Source organism: Ixodes scapularis, unplaced genomic scaffold (assembly GCF_016920785.2).
Source record: "Ixodes scapularis isolate PalLabHiFi unplaced genomic scaffold, ASM1692078v2 PGA_scaffold7__128_contigs__length_106722199, whole genome shotgun sequence".
NCBI lineage: Eukaryota > Metazoa > Arthropoda > Arachnida > Ixodida > Ixodidae > Ixodes > Ixodes scapularis.
The window spans coordinates 10247153-10272003 of NW_024609882.1; the positions used below are offsets into that span (position 1 = coordinate 10247153).

General features: G+C 43.0%; 1 protein-coding gene across 1 annotated transcript in view; it reads left to right on the forward strand.

Annotated features, from left to right (window-relative positions):
• The window catches only part of LOC8040201 (Down syndrome cell adhesion molecule-like protein 1 homolog), a 94831-nt gene that overhangs the window by 57262 nt on the left and 12718 nt on the right, over positions 1 to 24851 (forward strand). The window contains exons 10-16 of the mRNA XM_042286376.1: positions 320 to 468; positions 3413 to 3544; positions 10277 to 10444; positions 12111 to 12181; positions 15450 to 15687; positions 18575 to 18673; positions 22052 to 22237. Coding sequence (XP_042142310.1) covers positions 320 to 468; positions 3413 to 3544; positions 10277 to 10444; positions 12111 to 12181; positions 15450 to 15687; positions 18575 to 18673; positions 22052 to 22237 — 1043 coding nt within the window. The remainder of the gene's footprint in view (positions 1 to 319; positions 469 to 3412; positions 3545 to 10276; positions 10445 to 12110; positions 12182 to 15449; positions 15688 to 18574; positions 18674 to 22051; positions 22238 to 24851) is intronic.

Genomic DNA, 24851 nt, shown 5'->3' on the forward strand with positions numbered 1-24851 from the left:
GTATGTGCGTGCGTGCGTGCGTGCGTGCGTGTGTGTGTGCGTGCGTGCGTGCGTGCGTGCGGGCGCGGGCGCGTTTTAAGAACGTTTTCGATTATTTAATTCATTGGCGAGTTAAGGCTCCCACCTCAAAAACAAACTTTATTTTCGCACATATTTAATTTGTTCCTTTCTCCTCGACGTGTTGAAGGCCTCGACAGAAAAACGAATTAAATGTAGACTGTGGTTTTTAACTTAAACTTGTTTTGTCAAAGCATTCACGTGGAAACTCCTCTCTAGCTAGGTTCTTCAACAGCAGGCTGTTGCGTTATTCTTGCTCAAGGTACGACATCAAGTCGACAGAGTCCGAGGAAAGCCTGCTGTCTCAGCTCGAGATCCACGCTGTGGACAGGAGGGACTCGGCGCTCTTCTCTTGTCTCGGGACCAACAAGTACGGCCAAGACGAAACGAGAACTCAGCTCATTGTTCAAGGTACGCTCGATAGACCAGTCATATAAACAACGATTTACTGCCTTGGCGAAATATTTTGCCATCACCAACCAAATTCAACTTTAAAAAAAGCCTAAAATGAGTTGCATTTGTTTAAGTACCTGTTAACAACTCCTAGATAACGCGAATCTTTTTTTAACCAGCTGAAATATGACTACATATATATCTTCTGTCACTGCTCTTTCACCTTTTTCTTTTTAAAATATAGCTGGACAGTTTTATCTGCATGATCAGCATAAACATTACCATTAGAGTTTTTTGGTTCTGTTTTGTACATTGCCGGCGTATGAACCTGCTTAAGGAATGGTAGGGTAAACCAACCAAAAACCGATTTTTCGGTTTTAGTGTCATAAAAGGATATGCAGTCAGAGGAAACGAAAAATCTGGTGGCGGCGAGAGCGAACGAGCGCTCAAAGCCATTTAGATATGGCGCCGAAATTCGCGACCCCTGCTATTTAAAATAAGTAGATGCACGTTTTTGTTTATATTATTTTTATTAACACCTTTCAGGCCCTACCATATGAAAAGTGAGAAACGACGCCGAAGAGAGAGGGACACAATAGAAGGCTTTGGGAATAATAAATAGAAAGCCGAAAAATGGCATGTATTCTGATGGATCTTTTTAAGCCTTTGTAAGAAATATAAAAATATTTTTTTTTTAATTTTTACATTTTTTTAACTTTGATGTACGTTTGCTAAAAAAAAATAGTTATCGAATTGCACCAAACACCTTAAAGCATATAGTAAAATAGCGTGTCGACGGTTTCAACTTAAAAGTTTCAAAAAAATACTTTATTATAATGTTTATAAAAATTAAATAAAAAGATTTCCTGATAATAAGGAGAGAAACAAATATTTTTTTTTCTTGCATGCTGCATCTTCAAATTTATTTTTCTTAGATTCAGTTTAAAGCTAGTAACATGTAAAATATACCTGCCAAATTAAAAATGCAGCATGTCTTTTGTTGTGGAGAAAAGTCATATCAAAAGCTGAAACTCAGCCTAAGATTTTACACGCAGTAATAAAAAAAATGTTTAAAAAGGTTTCTACAAAAAAGCAGCAGAAAGTTAATCCCAAGTGTGTAACCATTCAGTACATAAACTTCTATAATAAAATGTGCAGGCGATGTTATATACAAAATTAAAACCTAAATGGCCCGTTTAACCTACCATCCCCTCTAAAGTTCAAAGTCATTGTTGCACAGTGAGAGTCTGAAACTGTGTCACTGTATTTCTATGAATTGTATTCCTGGCCTCCCATTTGCCACAGTTCTGGAAATAGTTGCGGAGATACAATTTTCACTGCATTGTCGAATGTATGCCAAATAATGCAAGCCTAGCGACAACAATAAATGCACAACACGAGGTATTTTAGTCAAACGTTTCTCTATCAACTGTAGTCATCTACGTTCAACTTTCACAATTCATGGAAATTTTGAATAAATTAACCGAAGAAAGAGTCAATGGTAGGGATTAGCTCTTCGCTACTCACAACCCGAAAGCAAAGTGCGGAGCAAATAAATTATGAATTCATCGTTTTATTGGTATAACGCTTCTCAAAGTAGTCGGATTCTTTTATTATATTACGGTTACTGGTATGACACAAGCACACGGTTTTATGACAACAAATGAACATATAATATATAACGAACTAAATATGAGCAGTGATGTTTCGATTATCAGTATGTAAGTATGATATGAAGAGTTGTTACGGAATCGGATTAGCACCAATTCGTAACAAAAGCACCGATTTACAACAAGGTGCGCGAACACCGCTACATAATCATTATTTTATAAAAACCAATAACACTCTCGGTGTAAATTAATTACAGTCACCTGATGTTCACAAGTTTGAGCTTGCTGGTTTCATTAAGTTATTAAGGGTATAAGGAGCGAATATTTGAATGCTTTAGGTTTCCAGATAATCGGTTGTACTTCACACAGTTTTCTAATGTGATCCAATCACTCGAAGTTTTATATCTAATCACTAGCATCCTACCATCGATGTACAGCCGCACATTAACAGATAAGAACGCCGAGATCGATTCACAATGCGAGAGGCATGAACATAATCAACCATGCCTTGCGTTATTTTTTTTTCCTTTTTTTTAACAGGGAGTGACTCCAGAAGACTTCGTGGAAGTACCGAGATATGAATATAACCTTAATACTAATTGTAACATATAAAGTCAATCCACGTTATACCTTTTTTTTTTTTTTCAAAACAGTACAGACTCCAGTAACTGCTGCGTCGATAATCCGATGGCACCATATTTGGGGAAAGCACTTCGAGTGTCTACTGAACGGGAGTTCTGTGTCAGCGTTCGACGTGTACTAGGGATGTCCAATCACACTGTTCGTGCAGAAAGGGGTGCCCAAAATATGACAGCGTTCAGCCTTGCTTTTTGATTTTTTGGACGGGATCTATTGATCCCTCTATTTGTTATTTTTTAAAACTTCCTAGGTTAGGCTTATAGCAATTTTTAAAAATCAGGTTTTATGTAGTTTGGTATTAGATGCCGGCATAATTTGGGCAAACGCTTCAAGCGTAGCACATTAGACGAGAGCGCTACGCCAGCATACGGCGCGTATTCGGGTCTAAATTTATTCTGCACGAGCGCTGACGTCAGAATATGTTCTTGTCAGGGTCCAATCACATGGTTCACTTAGAAAGCTCCGCCCAAACTATGGCGGCCTCCAGTGTTGCCTCATAAACATTTTAATATCGTACACTGCTTTATTTCTCAAATAAGTTAAGAGAGGAGCGCACTTAAAAAAAACGGGTTTTATGTAGCTTGGTAATAAAATGTACGTGTGGTTTTGCCTTCGTGTTCGTCGTATCAATTAGGACAAACTCCATATGCAAAGCGTCGTCATTAGCTGCGCTATCTGCTCGCTCCACGAACGAGGACCGCGCGTAATTGCAGAACCTCCGGGAGCGCCGTTCAACGTCCGGACGTCGGGAATCACCAGCCGGTCCATGTCCGTCTCCTGGGATCAGCCGTACACCGGAAACAGCCCCATCTCGGCGTACAAAGTACAAGTCAAAACGTCCAATGGTAAATAAAAACAAATATATATATAATTGCCATTTTTAATGAGCCGCTTCAGCATTAAGCGGTTGTGTTATGTATACCATAGTTTGAATTCGTAAATATTTTATGAAGTGGAATGGTTATTCTGTCGGTCTATCGATCATGATCGATTGGAGCATGGCGGGTGCTGCTTGAAAGCTATGTATGTGACAACCGTAAACGAAACACAGAAAATGCTTGGTAATTTTACAGGCCTTAATGTCGTGGTGATATTTTTGTTATGTTTTATACGCTAAAACGTGAGGAAACCGACGGACATGACAACAAGAATCTCCAAAAGGTTCGTGTTATTATGTCCTTCGGCTTTGCCACTCTTCAGGGTTAAAAATGTCAGTTCTTAACCAGCTCACCTGCACCCTAGGGTGTCCTCGGTGGACCCGGCAGTGGTCCTCCGGGTATAGGATGCGGCAGCGGAGGTGACTCCGCCGGTGACCCAATTTGAGCCGCTGATCTCGGCTAATTGTGTCGGCGTGATGGTCCAGATGGTGCTTACCAGCTGTAGTGGTCAAATCCCGTGTCACCTTCTCAAACCATCAAACGGACATCTGAAGCTCGATTAGTGATAGGGCCGAAAAGCAAAGGCTGCGGGACAGCGGCGAACTTGGAAGCATTCCAATCCCGCCCATCTTCGAGTCTGAATCTCCAGTGACCCACACGTTCTAATATTCGAAGAGGGCTGCCGAACGCCGCCGACACTTTTCGAATGTGCCCTGGCTTCTTCACTTGAACCAGCTCTCCGACTTTGAACTTGGGAGTTTTTTGCTCGTCTCATCTTGTCTTTGGACTCGCTGTCAAAGTCGCTGAACCTCTTCGAAGGGGTTGCGAAGGACTTTGGGCGACGACAGCCCTAAAATGTTTAGTCGATTCCGGGGCTTGCGACCCTGGAGAAGCAGTGCGGGGGACAGTCCAGTTGTGGCATGAGGCGTGCATTTCTAGATGCCTAGGTAGTCCACTACCGCTGATCTAATTTTTCGTCTTTCTCCAGATGCGCACTGGATGTGGCCCTTAAGTGTTTTATTAAACCTTTCAACTTGTCCGTTGGCTTGCGAGTAATATATGGAAATCAAGTGGCGCTTGATTCCACGAGATCCTAGGAAGTTTTCGAACTTTTTGTAAATAAACTGTGGGCCGTTGTCGGTAACAAAGCTTTCTGGCAAAGTCTATCTTAAGAATACAGATGCAAAAACACTGAGACTCTTGTGTATCACGTCGGCACAGAATTGTGCTTCAGGCCTTTTGGAAAAGTAGTTCACTATAGTTATGCCGTAGCGGCATCAAAGCTCTACACGCTCGAAAGGTCCCAGAATGTCCATTCTAACCTTATATCATGGTCGATCGGGGTAAGATACTGGTTAAAGCGGAGTCGCGAAGGTCTTCGCACTTTTTTTAGATGCTTGACAAATGTTGCAGGCGTGGATGGCCTGCTTCACTCGATCGCTTATTTTTGGCCACCAGTAGGGTTCGCGGACTGTTGTGCGGGTTTTCACGATACCAGGATGCCACCCATGCGCCTCGGTGGTGAGAGGACCTTGAAGCTCTCGGAGTATCAAATATTTCATCGCGCAAAGGAAGCCGTCGTCACCGGCAAGATCGTCCTTCAGGCCGTAGAATGATATTACGTCAGATGACAATGTTCGTCTTGGGAGTTACGACACTCAAAAAGACTGTATCCTTGGTTGTGGCCTTTTGCAGTTGAAGCTTTGTTATACATTAGTTTTGCAATGCGATTTCAAAAATTATCCCGTCCTGAAATTCAGTATTGCCTTCATCTTCTGGCAGAGGAAGGCGAGAAAGCGCGTCAACAACTTTGGTTTTCGGTTCTGAGTTGGAACTTGACTTTAAAGTTGTACCGGCGAAGGCGTGTCGACCATTTTTTCATTCGGAGTGGTCAATGACCGGTTCCACGTGTTTCCAACAGCTTCACCAGGGCTGGTGGCCAGTTTGAAGCTTGAAATGCCGGCCCCACAGGAAGTTGTGCCACCATTCGCAAGCTCAAAGTCACGCGAGCGTTTCTCTTTCGCCCACTGAGTATTTTCGCTCTGCAGTTGATAGCGTGCGAGAGGCGAAAACGAATGTTTGGATTCTCTTCCCATTGCGCTGTTGAAGTAGGGCGCCGAGTCCGTAGCCAGATGCGTCCGTCGAGACAATTATGAGAAGGTTAGGATCAAACATCTTCAAAATCTGTGCTGACGACAGCAGACATTTATCTTCCTGAAGCGGGTGTTCGCTTCGGCATCCCATATAAAAGGAATGTCCTTCCGCAAGAACGTTAGCATGGGCTCGACTGCTGCTGCAAGACGAGGGACAAAACGGATATAGTATTCTACCATCCCTGAGAATGATCTTAGTTGTGCAATGTCCATCGGTATAGGAGTCGCGTTGATGACGTCCAGATTTTGTTTAAGTGGAGCGATTGCTCTTCCGCTGACGTGATGGCTCAGAAAGGAGAGTTCCGGCACATCAAGAACACATTTGTGTTTTAGTTTCAGTCCAGCCTGAGTGATACATTGCAGAACATGGCACATTCGCTCTAAGTGCTCTTTTCTGGACTTTTCAAAGACGATGCCGTCAACATTATAAAAGAGAACTTTTTTTACATCCTTCTAGAATTTCTGCCATCATCTCTTGCAATATTTCTGGTGTGGACGCGACGCCGACACAAACACGCTGGAAGCGGAATACGCTTTTGTGTGTTGTAAACGCTGTTATGTCTCGACTCTCAAAATGAAGGGTGACTTGGTGGTATGCTGACGCCAAAAGTCCAATTTCAAGAAGCACTTTGTCCCGTGTAGCGCATTCACGAGCTCCTCGATGTGAGGCAAAGGATAGGTGTCAATAACGTCAGCCTTCTTAGCTTCCCTGACGTCTGCAGACATCCGGATTGACCCCACTTTCTTTTGAGCTACAACAATAGGTGAAACCCATTCGGATGCGTTCATGGGTTCAATTACTCCTGCTGCTTCAAGCGCTCTTAATTTCTTTCGTGACAGGTGTTTCTGCCATTAATGGGATGTGGCGCATTTCGTGCTGCACGTGCTGTACTGAGTTCAGAATATTCACCTTGTGAGTGTAGCCTTTGTCATGGCCCAGCTCAGGGCTGAAGAAATGACCGAAGTCGTTCAAGAACGTCGGAAAAACCTGTCAATGTGGCGAAAGTTTTGTCGTGTTGGAATTGGAAGCTACCGGCGTCAAAACGTTCGAAAAATACAAAACCTGTTCAGGTCGCATGCAGCTTGTGTAGTTTCTGATGACTCGTCCCCCTCTGAGACTTGTGTAGGCGGTGTTGAATGCAGCGTCGACGGCTCCTCGTGCTGTTGAGGAGTGCTCGTAGAGCTGTGACCCGAAGAGGATGAGGCTATGTCCATGCCAATCAAAACTATTTTGGGTAGGTTTGTACTCATTCCTCGGCCTCCGTGTACAAAACGCTCCCTATGGCCCCTTGAATTTGTAGATCCAAGACTTTCACGGCGTCCATTTCCAACAACGACGTTCCAGTATTCACAATGGAAAAGTGAATTTTCACTGAACGTGTCTTAAACTGCTCTGACGCGGAGACGGCTCCCAGTACCTCGATACGTTGCCAGGAATAATTGAGTAGGGTCCTCGGCAGTGGGATAATCTTGGCATCACTGCTGAAGTACTGTTGAAAAATGTCGTCTTCGATGATAGGCACTGAGGAACCTGAATCCAGGTGGAACTGCAAATGCCCACCGTACATTATGACGCTGATATATATTTCCATCCGGGAAGGCGAAGACACGTGGAGAACTGCTTGTTCGTCTTCTGAGATCTCCAAAATTTGGAAACGGTTCTGGTGGCGTAAGGGCTTAAATGTGCTGCGGCACATGCGGTGGAAATGCCTGAATCGGCCGTAGCTGGTACACGTTTTTTCTCGTTCCGGACAGGTGTAATTGCTTTGACAGTGCTCAATACCGTACCCGCTGTTTGCGCATTTTTTATTGTCGCGATAGTTCGTCTCGCGGCGCATGGGCGTTTGTGTTTGAAAGGCACAGTGATTTTTTTCTAACGCCTTTGAATGAATCGAGCACTGGTCATGGCATTTCAGAGCGCAGTGTGTCGATCTTGTTGACGTAGGTGGAGCGTACTCACTTTACGCTTGGTGAAACGGTGAACTCTGCCGCGTACTGCGCCGAGGTAGAATTCTGTGAATGCTTGAATGACAGTTTTTCGAGTGCGCTAAACGTCGACAAACGAGGTAGAATGTTCCGTCCCTACGGCTGACGGGAGGACGAAGTTCCACACGGAAACCGTCGGTAATGGTCGACCTTGTGAACGTCGTGGGCGACGTGGCATGTCCATTGCTGTTCTGTGGCCGTGGTCAGCTCCTTGGCCTCTGCCTTGGTCCTTTCGGTGTTGAGGACGAGTTGAACAGCTTGGTCAAAGGGAAGAATGCTGCCCAGGAGTAGCCGTTCTCGAACTTGAGTTGACAGCACTCCAGCTCTGAACTGCTCTCAGATGTTCTCGTCCTGCTGAGGATCGAAGTTTGCCAGAACTGCCAATACTCGGAGATCAGTCAAGTAGTTTGACATGGACTCTTCCGGACGTTGGTAGCGTCGGTGAAATCGTTGGCGCTCAAGGCTGTTGTTGCACGACCTTCGTAAGTGTGCGCTGAGGGAATCCACAGCCTTTTGGTATCAGTATTTTCTTGTCGGTGTAGCGACGACTGAAGAACTGGCAGGAGAACTGGCTGCCGCTGACGTCGTTGTTTCCGACGGCACAGCGACAGCACTGGAGGAAGGCAGGATGTCGAAGACCCGTCGTCCCTCCAATCCCAGGCAGGGTCGGAGCAGGTATCCGCGGCGTTCCGAGGGCAGTTGAAGGGCACCAGCACTCGAAGAGCGAAGTGCATTGCTCCCACGGGATTTGCGGGGCCCCTGGTTTGCTCAGAAACTCTGGAGGTGGTTTGATGCCAAATCCGTCGGTCATCTTGGTCGCCAAAAAGGTCTGGGGTGTCCTCGGTGGACCCGGCAGGTCGGGAATGTGCGACTGAACGCTGCGGTGGCCAATACCAGAAAGAGAGAGAGAGGTTTTATTATTGAGTAAGAATGACGAGAAAGAAAGGAGGGAACTTAAAATAAAAGAAGAGGAAGTACTAATAAAATCACCAGTCAGGATACAAACCACACCCTTGCATTAAGTTCATTTTTTAAAATTGTTTAGGTTGCACATGTCAAAATCATCTTTTCACTAACTTATTTTTGTAAATTTGCAATATATATATATATTCCAAAGTCACAAAAATAATTGAGTAAAAAGATGATTTTGATATGTGCAACCTAAACAACTTTATATATATATATATATATATATACAACGGACATGGTGGAATGTCCCCCGCCACCATGCTGTACATGGTGGCGGGGGACCGAAGGCGTGGGTATAACTAAGAAGAAAAGAAAACTCTTGGTAAAAACAGTAACAACGTCCGGTTTATTCTTCAACGTTAAAGCCGGAGTCCGGCCTTGGTCAGGAAGACGTCTTCCTGACGAAGGCCGGACTCCGGCCGAAACGTCGAAGAATAAACCGTCCGTTGTTGCTGTTTTCACCAAGGGTTTTCTTTTCGTCTCAGTTATATATATATATATATAGAAAGAGAGAGAGAGAGAGAGAGAGAAAGATAGTTGGTGGCGGTGGAATCAAACCGGGAGGATTTTATTCGACGTTTTGATAAAATCCTCCGCGTTTGTTTTCCACTGTTACCCTGCATCTCTGTCTTTTACGCCTTCGGCCTCCGAGAAAACTTGTCCCTTTCACACACACACACACGCACAACACACACACAGACACACACACACATATATGTGTATGTGTGTGTGTGTGTGTGCGATGGCTTAAAATATATTTGAAAGTTCATTAGCCATTATAATTTTGGCCAGCCATGCTGAAACCAGAACTACACAGTAACATCGGCGTGAAAGCTGGCGCAAAAAGCAAGAGAGATCATTACATATTTGACGTGAAAAATTAGAGCGTGCTGGAAAATTTAGAGGAATAAAGGAAAGCAACATGAATGGCGCAAAGGACGTGAATAGGACAAAACAAATGGGAAGATATTGTGCCATCGCACCTGGTATTCGAGCACTAGCATGTATTCTCAAATTCAACACCAACTCGCCCACAAATCAGCATTGCTAAATGGCACGATTTAGTGTTCATTTTCATTTGATTAACATATTTTTGGAAACATATGACATGATTTCATCATAGACGCACATCGGGAATGGTTTACCGGAACTCATGAATATCAAACGAGCGTAAAACAATGTCACTGCATAGAAAAAACCTTTCCTGGTCAGTTTGTATAATAAACGTGGAGCTTTGGAGTTTGTGCGTTGGTTTAACAAAACATGCATTTCCTCCTCAACTCACCAGGGAAGTAAAACGCGAAAATGTATATTGCTTTGAAAATTCGACCTTGGACTTTCGATTTGTATTGAACGGGAGATACTCCCCAAGGGTTGGAAAGTTTAGCTAGACTTTATGCATTGTACACAATTTGTGGCTGAGGCCAAGCTGCGTTATGTTTTATTATTGATGATGCCATATCCATACTTTTTTTTAGCTTAGTACCTAAGTGGGGTTACCTGCGAATTCTACAGGGTTGTCCACACAAGCCATACCTTCAGTGTTAAAATGGTTTTACAATGTCCACCACATGTTTTTCTCGTGTTTCAGTTAAGTGGAAAGAAGATATCCAAGAAAACGTGGTACAAGGAACGCTTACGACGTTAGCGCTGCGAGGACTTCGACCCGTGACAACCTACATCGTTCGCATCCGGGCCGAAAATAGCCTGGGTCCCGGCGAGTTTAGCCAAGAGATTCAGGTCACGACCGACGAAGAGGGTAAGTTTGAATGGAGTGCGAGGCAAAGCGAGTTTACTCACTCAGGATTTGAGACATCGTAGAAGTGAAGGCGGCGACATGAATACGTTAAATACTGACTCACAATCTGGATTACTCAAGCAATTTTCTTAAAATTACAAAAAAAAAAAAAAAACGCGACATACCCGGGAAGGAAAAAGCGAGATGTTTATTTTGAGTGTTGTTCTGGACACGCGAACTTGGACATGCAGTGAATAGTTTCTTAGCCAGTACGAAGTTTGAGTTTTATATCTATTTAAGTGTTTCTGAATATTATCAACTTTATTTTACACTTCGTTTAACCATGTTGAATTAACCTGATACTGGGGTTCAAAAAAGACATCAAAATGTAGAAGGGCCAAAAAATAAACAGGACGACGTCTCAAGCTCAGCTAGCTAATTCATTTGGTCCACCTCCTTATATAGTCTCAAACTCAAGGTCACCACCACCAACACAGAAGGACGACGTCTGTACAGTTCAATGGCCACAGTTTCGTTTGTCCGCTAAAATTCAACGGTTTCACCTTTTGTTTTGATATTTTTTAGCAGTTTTTATGATTAAATCGTTAGACGAAAAAAAAAAATTTTTTTTTTTTTTTATCAGATGGGCTTAAACCACATTTTTTCTGGATATTTCTTTATCGTTTTCCCTTTTGTTACTTTTCCTTGTTGTTGTTTTTTTTTTTGTCAAGAACATTTAACATTATTAAAACACTAGTTTGCTTATATCATATTTCCTTCTCTGTTTCTTTAGAACTCTCCTAAGCAATATGTCGGTTAAATCTCCTACGGTAATATTTTTCCGCAAGCTCCACTATGATCGATTGCACTTTATATTAGTCAGTAGGTTAACACAGAAAGATTTCAATAGCAAGCATTAAATACAAGTCTCTAGCATTGTATTGCAGAACGAGCTTTGATCGCAGTCATCAGTGCTTGTTGCTAGAAACGCAAACCAACTTTATAAGGATGACTGCCAAGAGCCGCAAGGTGTTTCAAAAGGCGGTGCAGCTTCTTCTCACAAATACAGACGCATCGCTATGAAGAGACTGTCACAAAAAGATTTTTTTGTTAACCTAAATATTGTAGATTTTAATACTACAGAATTCCCAATCAACAATCTCTATACTCTGAAGTTCTTTTAGGCTGTTGTTCTAGATTTGTATGAAGTTCCAGAATCCCGTATTTTATTTAATTTAAAGCTACATGTATCCAGACAGAGACAATACAAGGGCACCGCTGGACACGGTTAACCGGGACACAACATTGGCGCCATTCCGCATTTTACTAAGAAAAGGTAGCTATGAGCCCGGCATTTTACTGCTTAGGTCACTTAATCTGCAGCACACGCGCCAGATGAGTCGTAAGCCTAAAAATATCAATTCTTTCTACGTGAAAAACAGAAAAAGCTGGCGTGATTTGTGCTAAACGTATTGCGCTGTGTACACTTGTCCGTGAACATTAAAATATGTGCACTTATTTGAAAATTCTATTTTTTTTTAATTATTATAAATTACGAATTGATTTCTAGATATAAATGGTGTACGTTTTTGTTTCGAACCTGTTTGTTTACAATCCCCGTTTCACACTCTTTCTAAAAATGAGTTAAGAGAGTTTCGTATTTATTTACTCCATCCTGTCCTTCTAGCACCCGAGGGCCCACCATTGAATGTTCAGGCAACTGCCGTGTCATCATCTTCTGTCAAAGTCACTTGGCTGGTAAGAAACAAACTTAGAGTATCGTGTCGTGGTCTCAATTACACGCATTTTTGGAAATTGTTATATATTACGGTTTACAGCGATCAACATAAAGTAGAAATAGTTAGCGTCTGTAGTGTACGAGTAATGTACAGTGAAAAGACTGTAAATGTGCAAGCAGGCTGGTAGAAGCTAATCATGTCGTTTAACACCTGAGACTGTGGTGCAGAAAAGGAAAAACTTCTAGTCCAAGGAACAGACACAGAGACGTTTCCTTCTGTGTCTTCGCCTTCGACTAGGCGTTTTTGCTTCCGCACCACAGTCTCATGTGCTAAAGGATATGATGAGCAATATACATTGGTAGAGAAGACAAAACGAACGAGGAAATGCCGATGACAACAAAAAGAAGAAGAAGAAAATAGATGAATCATTAGGAACAAAAGGGACAGGTATCCATGGTCCTTTTGCTAAATAAACGAATGCCGCCAAGCGTTTGGCGCATGCGTGAGGTCGCCATAAGTTTGGTTCACAATTCCTGCAATGTTCGGGCCATAGTAACCTCCTATATACTGACAAAGCCTGGCAGATTGCCCCGAGAAGCGGCCGCCAAAATGAAAAAGGTGAAGCAGCTGACAACGGATGAGAAAAGAGCCACGTGATTGGCGCTCCGCTGCGGCGAGACGCCGAAACACACTTCTCCCCAGCTAACAAGTATGTCTCGGGTCCTCGCCGCTGCAAAAGCAGTGCGCTGATGTCCAGGTTCCCCGAGAAATAGCTCTTTGACTGGCTTAAAACGAAAGAAACACTCAAGAGGACGAAACAGACTACACAGCTTTCTGTGTGTTTCTTTCGTTTTAAGTCAATGTAGATCCCCAACACGCTCAAGTCTTTAAGCTCTTTGATGTTCTACACTACCAGATCCTCGCGCTCCAAACCTGCGACCTGGCACTCTAGGGCTCTGTCGTCTAAGAGCCAGGCTTTGTGAGTATAGAGGAGGCTATGTTCGGGCACGTGCAGAAACACAAAAGTTATGTTTTTTTTTAAATTTATTTTCAAAAGAAAAGCTGCAGCTCCCTTGATGCATTACGGCAGCGGTAACGTAGTCAAATGGGTTGCTGAGATTGGTCTATTACCGAGGCACATAGGAGCACGCTCTAAGTGCAGTTACACGGCTTGCACGTTCTGGTGTCTGCACAAGTAACTGTTCTAAAGCAAAAACCTAAAGCACGCGCGTTCGTCAACGCCTTACATTGGATATTTACTTCGAATCTTTTAGTTTTATACCGGGAAGGAGAGCGCGTGCAACACGTTTACGTACATTTCCCGCATTTTCATTGATGCTTAGGTAAATTAGCAATAGGTCTATAGAATCTAGTTTTTACTAGTATATAAAAACATTAAAAAAATATTGCCGTAGCTTATACCCAGCGCTACGTACTTCTTACAAGGTTTATCACAAGAAAAATTAACACTCATTTTTGTTTCTAATTTTGTCATTTTAATAAAATTAGAATTAGCTAAACTTGAACGCACATTTTGAGAGTTCTAATTAACAACTTAAAGTTTTAAATGAGTCTCACACTTAGGGAAGCCCGATATTTTTTTACGGGGGTTCTCGAGGTCGAATGAAGTATAGTGTCCGGTAATTTAGGTAAATGGTCAGCTAGAGAGAAACAGTTTCTCTGTCTGTGTTTTGTCCCTATCGTTCTGGCTGACCATTTACCTAAATTATGTACCAACTAGCTCAACTTCAGCCTATTATAGTGTCCGTTTTATAAATACTGTAAAACCCTTAATGGTTCACGAGCCCTTAATTTTCGCGAATATCGCGAATTGAAAAATTCGCGAAACTTAAAGGCATGCGAAAATTTCGGTCATCAAGAATTTCAATGCCGGTATCTGGAATTCGCGAACTTTAGGGGCCGCGATATGTCCTCTGTGACCAATTCGCGAAAAATAGGGGCCCCGAAAATAAAGGGTCTTACAGTAGTCGGTAGATAAGTAAAAAAAAAACGTGATTATAGAGATGAAAGAAAACATTTTAGGCGAGGAAACAAGGGTCGTTACGAAAGTAAATGGTGCAATGACAGCTTGACAGGTAGACGTAATGAATAGTTATTGAACATGCAAGCTCAAAGATATTTAGAAGGTATTTAAACTTTTAGACGGTAAAAAATGAGGCAGTAGATGGTCGATTGGTTCATTACAGTGAAGGAACATCGACTGTGATGGCATTTTACTGGACTCTTAGAATCAGCAGTTTGTCAACCACGACATTCGCGAGCCTCTCTCGCATGAGCACCTCTTCTTCTTTCTTCCTAACAGTATAAAAGACGCAAAAAAAGAAGACAAGAAAAAAAGATTCCATCAAATTAATGTAAAATTAAGCTACCCAGATGAAAAAGAGTTTTGTGAAATGAAAACCTGAATTGCTAGTTTGAAGCCACAAATATCGAGAAAAAACATTTGAGCAGCTCGACGTGCAGCGAAGTTTTGTACCTATTTTCTGTTGAAAGTGGTTAGGAAAAATAATTAAGAATTAAAATTACCCTTGTCTGGTGCTACAGTAGTATAGCAGACTTAAAGTAAATATAATATAAATGAAGAAGGTAAGATTACCAACTAAAAATAATACTAGTTTAAAGCAAATTAGAAGATAAATATATAGCTTTTGAGAACTCAGCTATACAGTAGGAGTTAGAGCTGATTAGTGGAACATCTCGCTAAACTTGAAAGAAACCCTAAGATGCCTAACTGCCTACGAGACGTTCGTTGCCAGTGGTAGAAGCAATAGTTACGATCACTATGGCACTTAGTTTGTATATTTTTATAAAACCCCTAGCTGTCAAAGCCCCTTTTTTTTTTTTTGGTAATTGAAAGGATGTGACGGTCACATGCACGCAAGCTTGCGGTACTGAGATTGTGAGTTCATTATTGCTGCGAAGGCTTGCAGAGTGTTACCATATCTTCCATCATCACCGCATTCGTTTACTACGCTATCTCATCACTATATCTTTATTCCTCTTCCACCTAACCCAATTGCAGAGTAGTTGACCAGGTCAAACGTCCATGCTAAAATCTTTGTCTTCCTGTCACGAATACTAATCTCTAAATGACGTTGCAAAACACATACAGAACCGGCATCGTAAAGCTAACGGTAACAAAAGCTCGAGGGCTCGCTGGCTTGCTCATATATTTTCTTAAAAATAAAACAATCAAGCCCTTAATGTTCCTACCGAGGAGACGCTTGTTGTTGCCGTATTATTTGATGTGGCCGCCGTCGTCTCAGGCCCCGAAGAGAGACCAGCAGAACGGGCTGCTCAAGGGCTACTATGTGGGCTACCGGCAGCATGGCTCGTCGGACTCGTACACCTACAAGACGCTCGAGATCGCGGGCAACTTCAAGGAGGAAGCCCTGCTCACGTCCCTCGCGCGCTCCACCAAGTACACGGTGCTCGTGCAGGCCTTCAACGACAAGGGCTCCGGCCCGCCGTCTGAGGAAATCAGCCTGGAAACCTTCGAAAGCGGTGAGCGGATCGTATGGGAGCTCGCGAAGAATCCACACAAATGCTGGCGTACGAGGTGTGATCGGATGAAAACTGTTTGTGCTGCATCACGTACACCGGCACGAGAGAAGCCCTACGATCTAAACTTATTTTTTATAAGCGCAAAAGAAAGTTAAAACAAGCCATCTATTTTTTTTTTTCGCGTGTCTGGGTTTTGTGTTGGACACCATTGACAACATGAGGCTGCTGTGATGGGGAATCCGTCTAAGGGAGGGTCAGTGGGAGTTATGGATCACTTGCTTAGAGCGGCGTTTCGCGATGTCTGGTGGCGTTTCTAATGGGGAAGAAAATCTAAACGAACGTAATTCTGGGTTTACTGTTATGGTCAAAGCGCGTATACTGGCTGCACCAAATAAAAGACACACTCAAACTCTGCTTTTGTGCCTCTGTAAGCTATGTTAACAGAGCGGTAATGACAGACGCGCGTTTTTACTGGCTTCCTGTCAAAATCTCAGCAGTGGTGGAACACAAAAGCCAAATTACTCTGTTACATTTTCTGAGCGCAGCTTTAAATTTAAATGTATGTAACACGAAAAAAACACACTTGACTTTAGGGATCTGGTGCCTACCTTCCTCGTTCGTGCTCGTGTAGTCAACACGCCTGTTGATAATGCAATTAATGCAGAGATACAACCGAGCTGGACGAGAATAACGATAATGATCCCTAAAGAAAGGGAACAAGGGAACAAAGGACAGGCACAAATCTTGAAACACAGTTAGGTGACTTGTGCGCAAATGCAAAAAACCGCCTGGTTCTGGTATCGAACCAGTTTTCTGTACTTACATCTAACTCGTCGCGCACCAGTCACCTAGCTGTATTTGGAGATGTCCTTTGTCCCTCTTTTACCCCTTCTCCAGGAATTGTTATCGTTATTCGAAGTGACTCCTTTTTCTAGAGCGAGTTGAGCAGCGAATTTCTTCGCCTGTCTTAGCCCTTCATGCGAGCGTCTGCCGACGTTAAAAGCTGCCAATGCTTTTATTTTTTTTTTAACGTAAGACGGATTTTTATTAGTTACTTCGCATTTCCTTAAGTCAGATTTCGTGAAGTCGTGGCCTGTGACGTCATATGAGTTGAGTTTCCCCGCTAGATATAGCGGGAAAATTGACGTCACGTGACATACACATAAATTCAGTTTACCCGTAAATGTAGCGGGAAAATTTACGCCACGTTTCCTCACCACGAATTCAGTTTCCCCGCTAAATTTAGCGGGAAAAACACATTACGTGACCTTAACGCCGATTTAGTTTCCCCGCTTAACGGGAAAGATGATGTCACATAACTTCATGTCACGTGACCTATGCAATATTTTCTCGCTAAATTCAGCGGGGAATTGACGTCATGTGACCTGATGTGTCGTGAAGCTAAAACGTTCCACATATGTAACACAATTGACTAGCAATTCGCCATACAATTTTAGTGCGATGGCATTATTAAGCTACTACTCAAGATTTTCAGCTGATATGGTTATCCTGTTTCCTGGCCCCGAAAAAGGCTTCTCCGCTAAATTTAGCGGAGCAACTGACGTCACGAAAACAGCTTTGCCACTAAATTTAGCGAAAAAATTGACGTTACAACCTATGCACCAATTTAGTTTCCCCGACAAATTTAGCTCGAAAACTGACGTCACAAAACGTTTTCCCGCTGAATTTAAGAAAACAATTGACGTCGCTGGTCACTGACTATACATCACTTTATTTTTCCTGCTAAATTTAGCGGGGAAATTAATGTCCCGACCAATGCACCAATTCAGGTTCGCTGCAATTCAGGATCGCAAATGAAACCACTTATATTTGGTCCGGGTAATTTTTATATACATATAACTATATATATATATATATATATAACTATATATATATATAGAGGCTTGTGTCATTTTGGGCCTGGGGCAGGGGCCTATTTAGGAAAATTATTAAAGTCCGGGATAATTAGATTGTTAGTTATTTTCGCGTAATTAACTTTTTTAATATTGTGTTTAAGAGGGTGGTTTCAATTAGGAAATGGCTTAGCATTACCAAAAAAAAACACTAAATCAACAAATTGCAGAACGATAGAAGCACGCAAAGCATTTTACGGCTTTCTGAAAAACTGCACAAATTCGACGGGTTTTTAAGTTTCGGTTTGCTATCGGAGCGCATCTCGGCCCCGGCGGCACCGCGCCCCGTGGACGGATAGTGCAACCAGACTCTGCTGCGTCGCGCGATGACAGCGCAGCAGAGGTTGAGTTGTCATTTCATCGTTGTGTTGAATACGTGTTATTAATCTGTGCATTTTGAGCGCGTGTATCTTTTGTGTTTTTTGTGTTGTGCAAAATCCGCTCCTATCTTGGTCCTGTGTAAGACCGATAGTATTTCAAATAACGATATAAATATGCTAGGTATCGCTAATAAATGAGTATGATTTTTCACTTTTATATTCTCAAGTAACGGCGTCAGTGATTCGTCGAATAACATCCGCACAAAAGCTTTTTTTTTTTAGGCTCTGACCTTTCCGTTTTGGCACGTTATGGTTTGATTTGCGTATTCCTTTGTCGAATAAATTATGTCAGCAGCAGCTTCACATTTTTATTATACCGTACAAATAAATAATACTCTAGAGTTAGTGCATTTTTAAACGCAGCGTATAGGCACAATCAAAGTTTGTCGGTCTAAAAAACAACCACATTTATGAGCGCGCCATTAATTTACCATTTTGCGACAAAGGGGTCAAAATAAAACTCGGCGTTTGAAGTTGGCTATAATCAGTATATGAAAATTGTTCTCAGCGTGCCAGATTGAAATGAACGACGCTGCTTGTGAGCGTCCCCTCTAAGCCTCTAATTGACCCTTTGTTTCTCTCTTTGGAATGCAGATCCCCCTCCAGCGCCTTCGCTTAGCGTGTTCACGACCAGCTCCTCGTCGGTGCAGCTTCAATGGAACCCAAAGACAAAGGAGTCCACGCCCATTTTAGGTAGAAAAGAATATATGGATTCTCACAAATCCCCCGTTTCGCTCATAAATGCACGTAGTAGAGCGCGTTGAATAGAACATAGTTCACACAGAAAGAATAAAACGCAGAAATGTACGAATGGCAGACACTCAAAGTTCTTTCAAACATTGTGAGTGTCTGTTCTTCTTTCATTTCAGCGTTCTATTCTTTGAGCGTGAATTATCGCTCATCAGTCCGCAAAAATAAATTGGCATCTGCACGTAAAAATCTGAGTTTTTAACACAGAATATGCTCTTAGGCCCATCTCCATAAAAAAATGAACAGTTACGTTCCGGCGTCATATTTCAGTGGCAGATTTTAGAGTCACACTAAAAAAGTACCATATTTATCTTTTTTTTTCTTTCTTTTTTCTCTGGGCTCTGGTTACTTAGAGGTCGCTAGATATGTCCATCCTCTTAACGGAGCCAAACCGAATGCCACTGCACCACCTCTGTGACAGCTTCTCTATGCCCTACAAGAACCACATTTACAAAGCGCCTCAAATCCACGCGTGGACAACTACTTTCAGTCTTTCAAGGGCTGCGAAACGGCGCCCTCGCAAGGTTTATTTTCAGGCCACTGAACAGGTGATAACCACTGGGGGCCCGATCATGCAGTATCCATGCACGACGAAACATTCCTATGGTCGCACAATATATCAGAACGACGGCCTTACCCGATTAGGGGCCGGTCAATCACGGTGAGCCAGATGATTGGTCGTGCACGGGTACGGCACACAACACAGTGAGTAGGATGATTGGTCATGCATGGGTACGGCCTGATCAGTCCCCCAGTTGTTATCCCTAGTTCGGAGGCATAAAAAGTGAAACCCGCTATGGACGTCGTTTCACGTTCGTTGATAAGCTGGAAGTAACTGTCCAGGGGTGGGTGCGAGGCATTTCAATAAAAGTTGTTCCAGCGAGAGCATGGAGAGGCTGCCACACAGGTGGAATAAGAGCATTGAGCTCCGAGGGGGGAGTCTGTCCAGAAGGTGGAATACGTACGGTCCTCCAAGGGACCGATATTTACAGCAAGAAATGAAGTGTAAACAATGTGGTATGCCGCTCGCATAATGTATACAGGCCCATAAGGCCGATGGGGACGCCATGATGGCACGGTGTTGCGTGATATAATGACATCACGTGATTCTTTGACGTGACTCTGTCACGCGGGATCTTGACGTCCCGTGAATCCACGATCTAATAGGACGTCACGAGGTCGCGTATCCTCTTACGTAACATGACTCCATGACGTTCCGGGACTTCATGGAGTCATGTTACCTCTTGACGTCACTTGAAGACACACAGTATGTGCCCAACTTATTTCCAACTAATTGTGTGTGTCTCAAAGCTGATTACATACGACCAAGACATGATTTTTATATGTATATAGTTTAGCTTAGTGGTCAGTTTTACTTAGTGAAATTCCAAGGCGTCGCACCCCTCCAGCAAAAAATAATACATACTCGGCACGGTAAATGGCAATCAACGACGCAGACGATCGATTTAGCAACACTTGTCCTAGTGGCGCCATCTTTTGATAAGCACAGCGAGTAGACGTCGCAGGCAGTGGGAGGAAGGAGACGACCTGGACGTCTGCTTCCTGCACCTATATGTAGATGGCGCCGCAAACCCAACTTTTGCGAATTCTGTAGACTTCGTCGTTCGCCGTTGATCGTGGTCGGTTTGTTGGCCTTAAAATTTTTGAAAATAAAATGTGCCAGAAAGATACACCTTCGATAAAAATCTGAGATGACTGCGTGCAGGCATAAATTTTTTTCCGGCTGATTTTAGATGAGCCTTCGAATTTATGCCATTACACGTTTCTTATAAATTTTGTTCAGACATTAAAATGAATATGGGTGCGTAATTTGGTTTGATCGATTGCAGTTTGTACGCTGGCAAAATGAAGTCATACAAAAAGTACTCTTCTTTACGCAGCTCACAATGGTTTCACAAGAACACGACCCACAAAATCTTGAGACCCTACCTAGCGGTCCCAAAAGATACTAATTTTGCTTGGACGACGTCACTAATAAAAGCCTTACAAATTCCGACAACATTAAGTCATTTTCGCACTCAGTAGAATAAGACAAACTAAACGTTTAGGTTTGAAGTGACCCAAAATGAAGGCTGAAGATTATATTATTTAGTCTTCAGTAAAGCAATCCGCCAATCAACGCTTTCAGTCACAGTTAAAAAAAAGTAGAATATAATAAGGTCTCACGCTAGAAAAAGAAACAGTTATGTAGTTGACATCACTTCTGTTTAAATTTGGGTTTTATACGTGCCCCTGAAGATTGACGTTAGAAGATTAATCAGCGAGAATCCCAAGTATGCGGGGATTCTTTTTTTTTTTTTTTTTTCTTTCAAAGGGATTGAGTTGCAGCGTAAATATTGCAGTCTGCTGAAATGTTATGCCTCTTAGCATTTTAGAACGGCAATATTTAAAATAAAATAGAATATTCCGGAATGGCAGTGTTGTTGCTGGACATTTACCGCTGCTTCCCCTATATATGTGAGGACTGTATTTGCTCTGAAACAAGAACAATTCTCCTTAAGGAAAACTTTTGTTTTGAACTTTGCTTTAATTCAGACTCAGTTTACTTGTTTTTTTTTTTTTGTTTTTTTTTCAGAGAACTACATATCTACCAAACATCTTAACCAGACGACCTCTTTTGTATATGTTATCAGAAGAAATCCTGAGACTGGGGAAAAAACGAAGGAAGAATACAGTGTCGGAGCTTTGTCTTAAATTATGTGCAACCATCACCAATTAGTTGGCTCCCTAACTTTTTTTTTTTTTTTTTGTGTTATTCGTGTTAACAATTTCGAGAGACTTCAAGAGCGTTCCATTATTCTGGGGTGGTTCATCGATTCTTAATATAGACAGAGTACTCGCCGCAACTTCCGCAGTATTTCTAAATAACTAACCGACGCAACTAAAAAAATATATAAACAGTTATATTAAGCCCCAAACTATGCGGACGCTCTGGTTCGTCTGCTTGTTACGCGAAGGTTGCGGCGCGGTCAAAATTTCGAGCTCTGGTTGACCCTGATGGAGGGATAGTGGGTAGACCTGAATGCTAACCGCCTTGATGGCTACCCACTATCCTTCCACCGGAGCCAATCAGAGCTCGGCGTTCTGACGTCACCGCATGCCCTGCGCAAAAAGCAGACGAACTTACCCTCCGCATAAGCAGCACAAAGGGGGAGGGGGGGGGGGGAAGGGAGGTGGAGGGGGTTTGGACCACATCTTAGTTAAGTAAGGCAAAGCAAAGAAGCTGGGAACTTGATCGAGCCGCGTGACCAGTTAGCGACGCGGGGAGTCTCATCTGCATGGGCGTCCATTGGTGTGCAGGCTACTACATCTACATCAAGGAACAGTTCGGCACGTGGGAGGAGCACCAGATATCGGCGCACCAGACGAGCCACACGTTCCAGGACCTGCAGTGCGGATCCAGCTACCAGTTCTACGTGGCCTCGTACAACAAGATGGGCAAAGGGGAGCCGAGTGAGGTCATCTCTGTCAAGACGCAAGGCTCGGGTAAGTATGCTATTTTCACGAAAGAAAGAAGAAAACACTAGATATCTACAAATATTTTAATGTACCAAATATGTAAAAAAAAAAAATTACAGCAAAACTAGTTTGCGCTTTTTTGAACGTTTATTATTCGCCCAACTGTAGCGCTAGCGGTTCAAACCACCAAAGTTTCAGAAGTAACCGTAACCTTACCCACATTTGTGCGGTTATTTTTTATACTTTCAGTGGTAAAATGCTGTCTGACGGAGGCTCTCAAATACATGCTGCTGAATGGCTCCAGTTACCGAACACGGGCGAAAACGGGCCCCATTTTCCAAGCGCAATTTTCCGAAATGCTTTTAATTTAGAATTAGGTAACAATTAGTTCTGAAGTTTTGGAATCTGGCTCGAACCGCTAGCGCTACATTTCGAGTGAGAATAAGCGTTCGACAATGCATATATTATAGTTGCAATAAGAAAAAATATATTGTAAATATATCTCTTTTTAGGCTTTTTTTAGGCTTAATACCCGTACCACACGAAACACTCGAATGCCATTTACAACGAAAGACATTGGAACGATCGGCCAATCAGCGCGCGACACTCCGAGCATGGGGCGTTCCGCGCGCGACAGATCGCGAGCCGATTCGTCGATCACACGAATGTCATTCGTTGTAAATAGCATTCGAATGACCCGTGTGGCACGTGTATTAGACACGCAGGGTATAGCGAGTTTCGAAAATCACATTATCGCTTTCCAGCCAATGAGGTTTCGACATTAGCTGATAAGAAGGTCGTAGAATGAGTCACGAGAAGATAATCATCTGCAGAATAGGCCACGCCCCGCGATTCTTGAGCTGTCAGCAACTTTATTGGGAATGCATATCATTCCGCTCATTGGCATTAAATAACGCGCATTGGACAGCAGAGAAGGCTGTTTCGAGTGGCGCTCGAGATTGCCCACGACGCTAGATGGCGGCAACCACCGCCCCCAGATTCAAAGGGGAAAACCCCGAGGCTGGGGCGCGTCCAGCCGTTCTAAACCTGTTTGCGCCGAGGCCGCTGAATTTTGGCGAAGTGAGGGTATTCTCCTAGTTAAGTATTTTTCAGCTACTTGCTTCTCTGATTGCAACAAATTCTTGGTCCCCCCTCCCCCCTTGTTTTCGTGAAGCTATTATTGTATAGCAAATTTTAAGAAGCGTATAATTCAAAGAAAACGTTACGAACGATGCTCCAAGTGAGGGATTTACTTCGATTATTCTAAACCTCTCCACCGTAACGATTGTGTAACTTCCAAGAGGACTGCCCATCATTTTGTTTGTGTATATGTATGCTTGAGTGATCCTCACGACCGCATTCATTGTTATGTTTTCCTCCAAATGTTTTAATGGTTCGAAGTGTCTAGGACTCACGACACTTTTAGACCACTAGTGTGTTGTTGTCCAGTTCCCTGCTCCCATTGAAGAAAAATCGAGCTGTCCAATGACTTCACATTCGATGATTCAATAGCTTCTTGATCTTTAAAATGTGTTTGTGAGAAATGTCCAGGTTTTTGCACTACAAAATTTAAACTAACGCTTCCAATAAAATTTAGAGGGCCTGCAAAAATCATTCTAACGATACTTTGAAACGATTTTCCTTATTCTCAACAGGTGGTGGAAGCTTGCGTTGAAAAAATCAAAAATAACTTTCCTCGTGAAGTAAATTCTGAAGACAAAATGAAGGAGTCATGTCCGCCTAGCTGGTTGTCACAAGACTGAGCGTTTATTCGTCGTCGTCGTCGTTTTGCCTTATTTTTCGGCGCGGCCGATCTTGATAGATCGGCGGTTTAGAGTAAAAGAAGAAAACAAAAACAACTTCGGTCAGCCGCGTGAACCGCAGCGCGTGCAGCGTCATTCGCTCCCGAACACCTCGTTCAAAAGAGAGAACAAAAAAATCTTTTGGACAGTCTACGCCGCCATTTCGCACACGATGAACACGTAGATGGCGTAGGCCTCGTCGAGGGAACGCCGGCCGATTTAGCTTCATAGGAGATGATCTCTCCAAAGAGCCCAAAACGGCCGGAGCTCTCTCGAAGCGGCGTGTGCCATCTGTCGGCAGCGCTTCTCTCTACGCGTGCATCGTCTGGAAAATGGCGGCGTAGATTGCCTAATTGTTTTTTCTTAAACGAGGTAAGTAATTATTTTTTCCCTGTAATGTTTTACTACCTGCTTGCATTTCTGAAGTAGATTGCAGAGCGATATGTTGAGAAACCGTTTTTTGCAGGTGGTCTGCCTCAGAAGCGTTAAGGCCCGTTCACACTCTTGCAACCGAGTACGACCGAGAGAGACGAGACTTGTTAAAACTTCTTAAAATGTCTCAGGACGAGGGAACACACTGACATTCTGGCGCTATCTACGCGGTGACCCTGGAACTGCATTTCACAAGAGCGAAGGTTTCGCGGGTTTTCCAAGGTCAAATTTGTGTAATACTTATAAGAATGGCTCGTTTATAACGTTGACAAAAGTTTTCGAGCCAAGAAAGAAGGGATAATGGGCGAGAGAAATAGAAAATATGCCGGACCGCCAAGTTTACACTGCTACCGAATAGATGGCGCCAGTGTGTCCTCTCGTTGTAAGAGGTTTTAAGGAACCCAGTT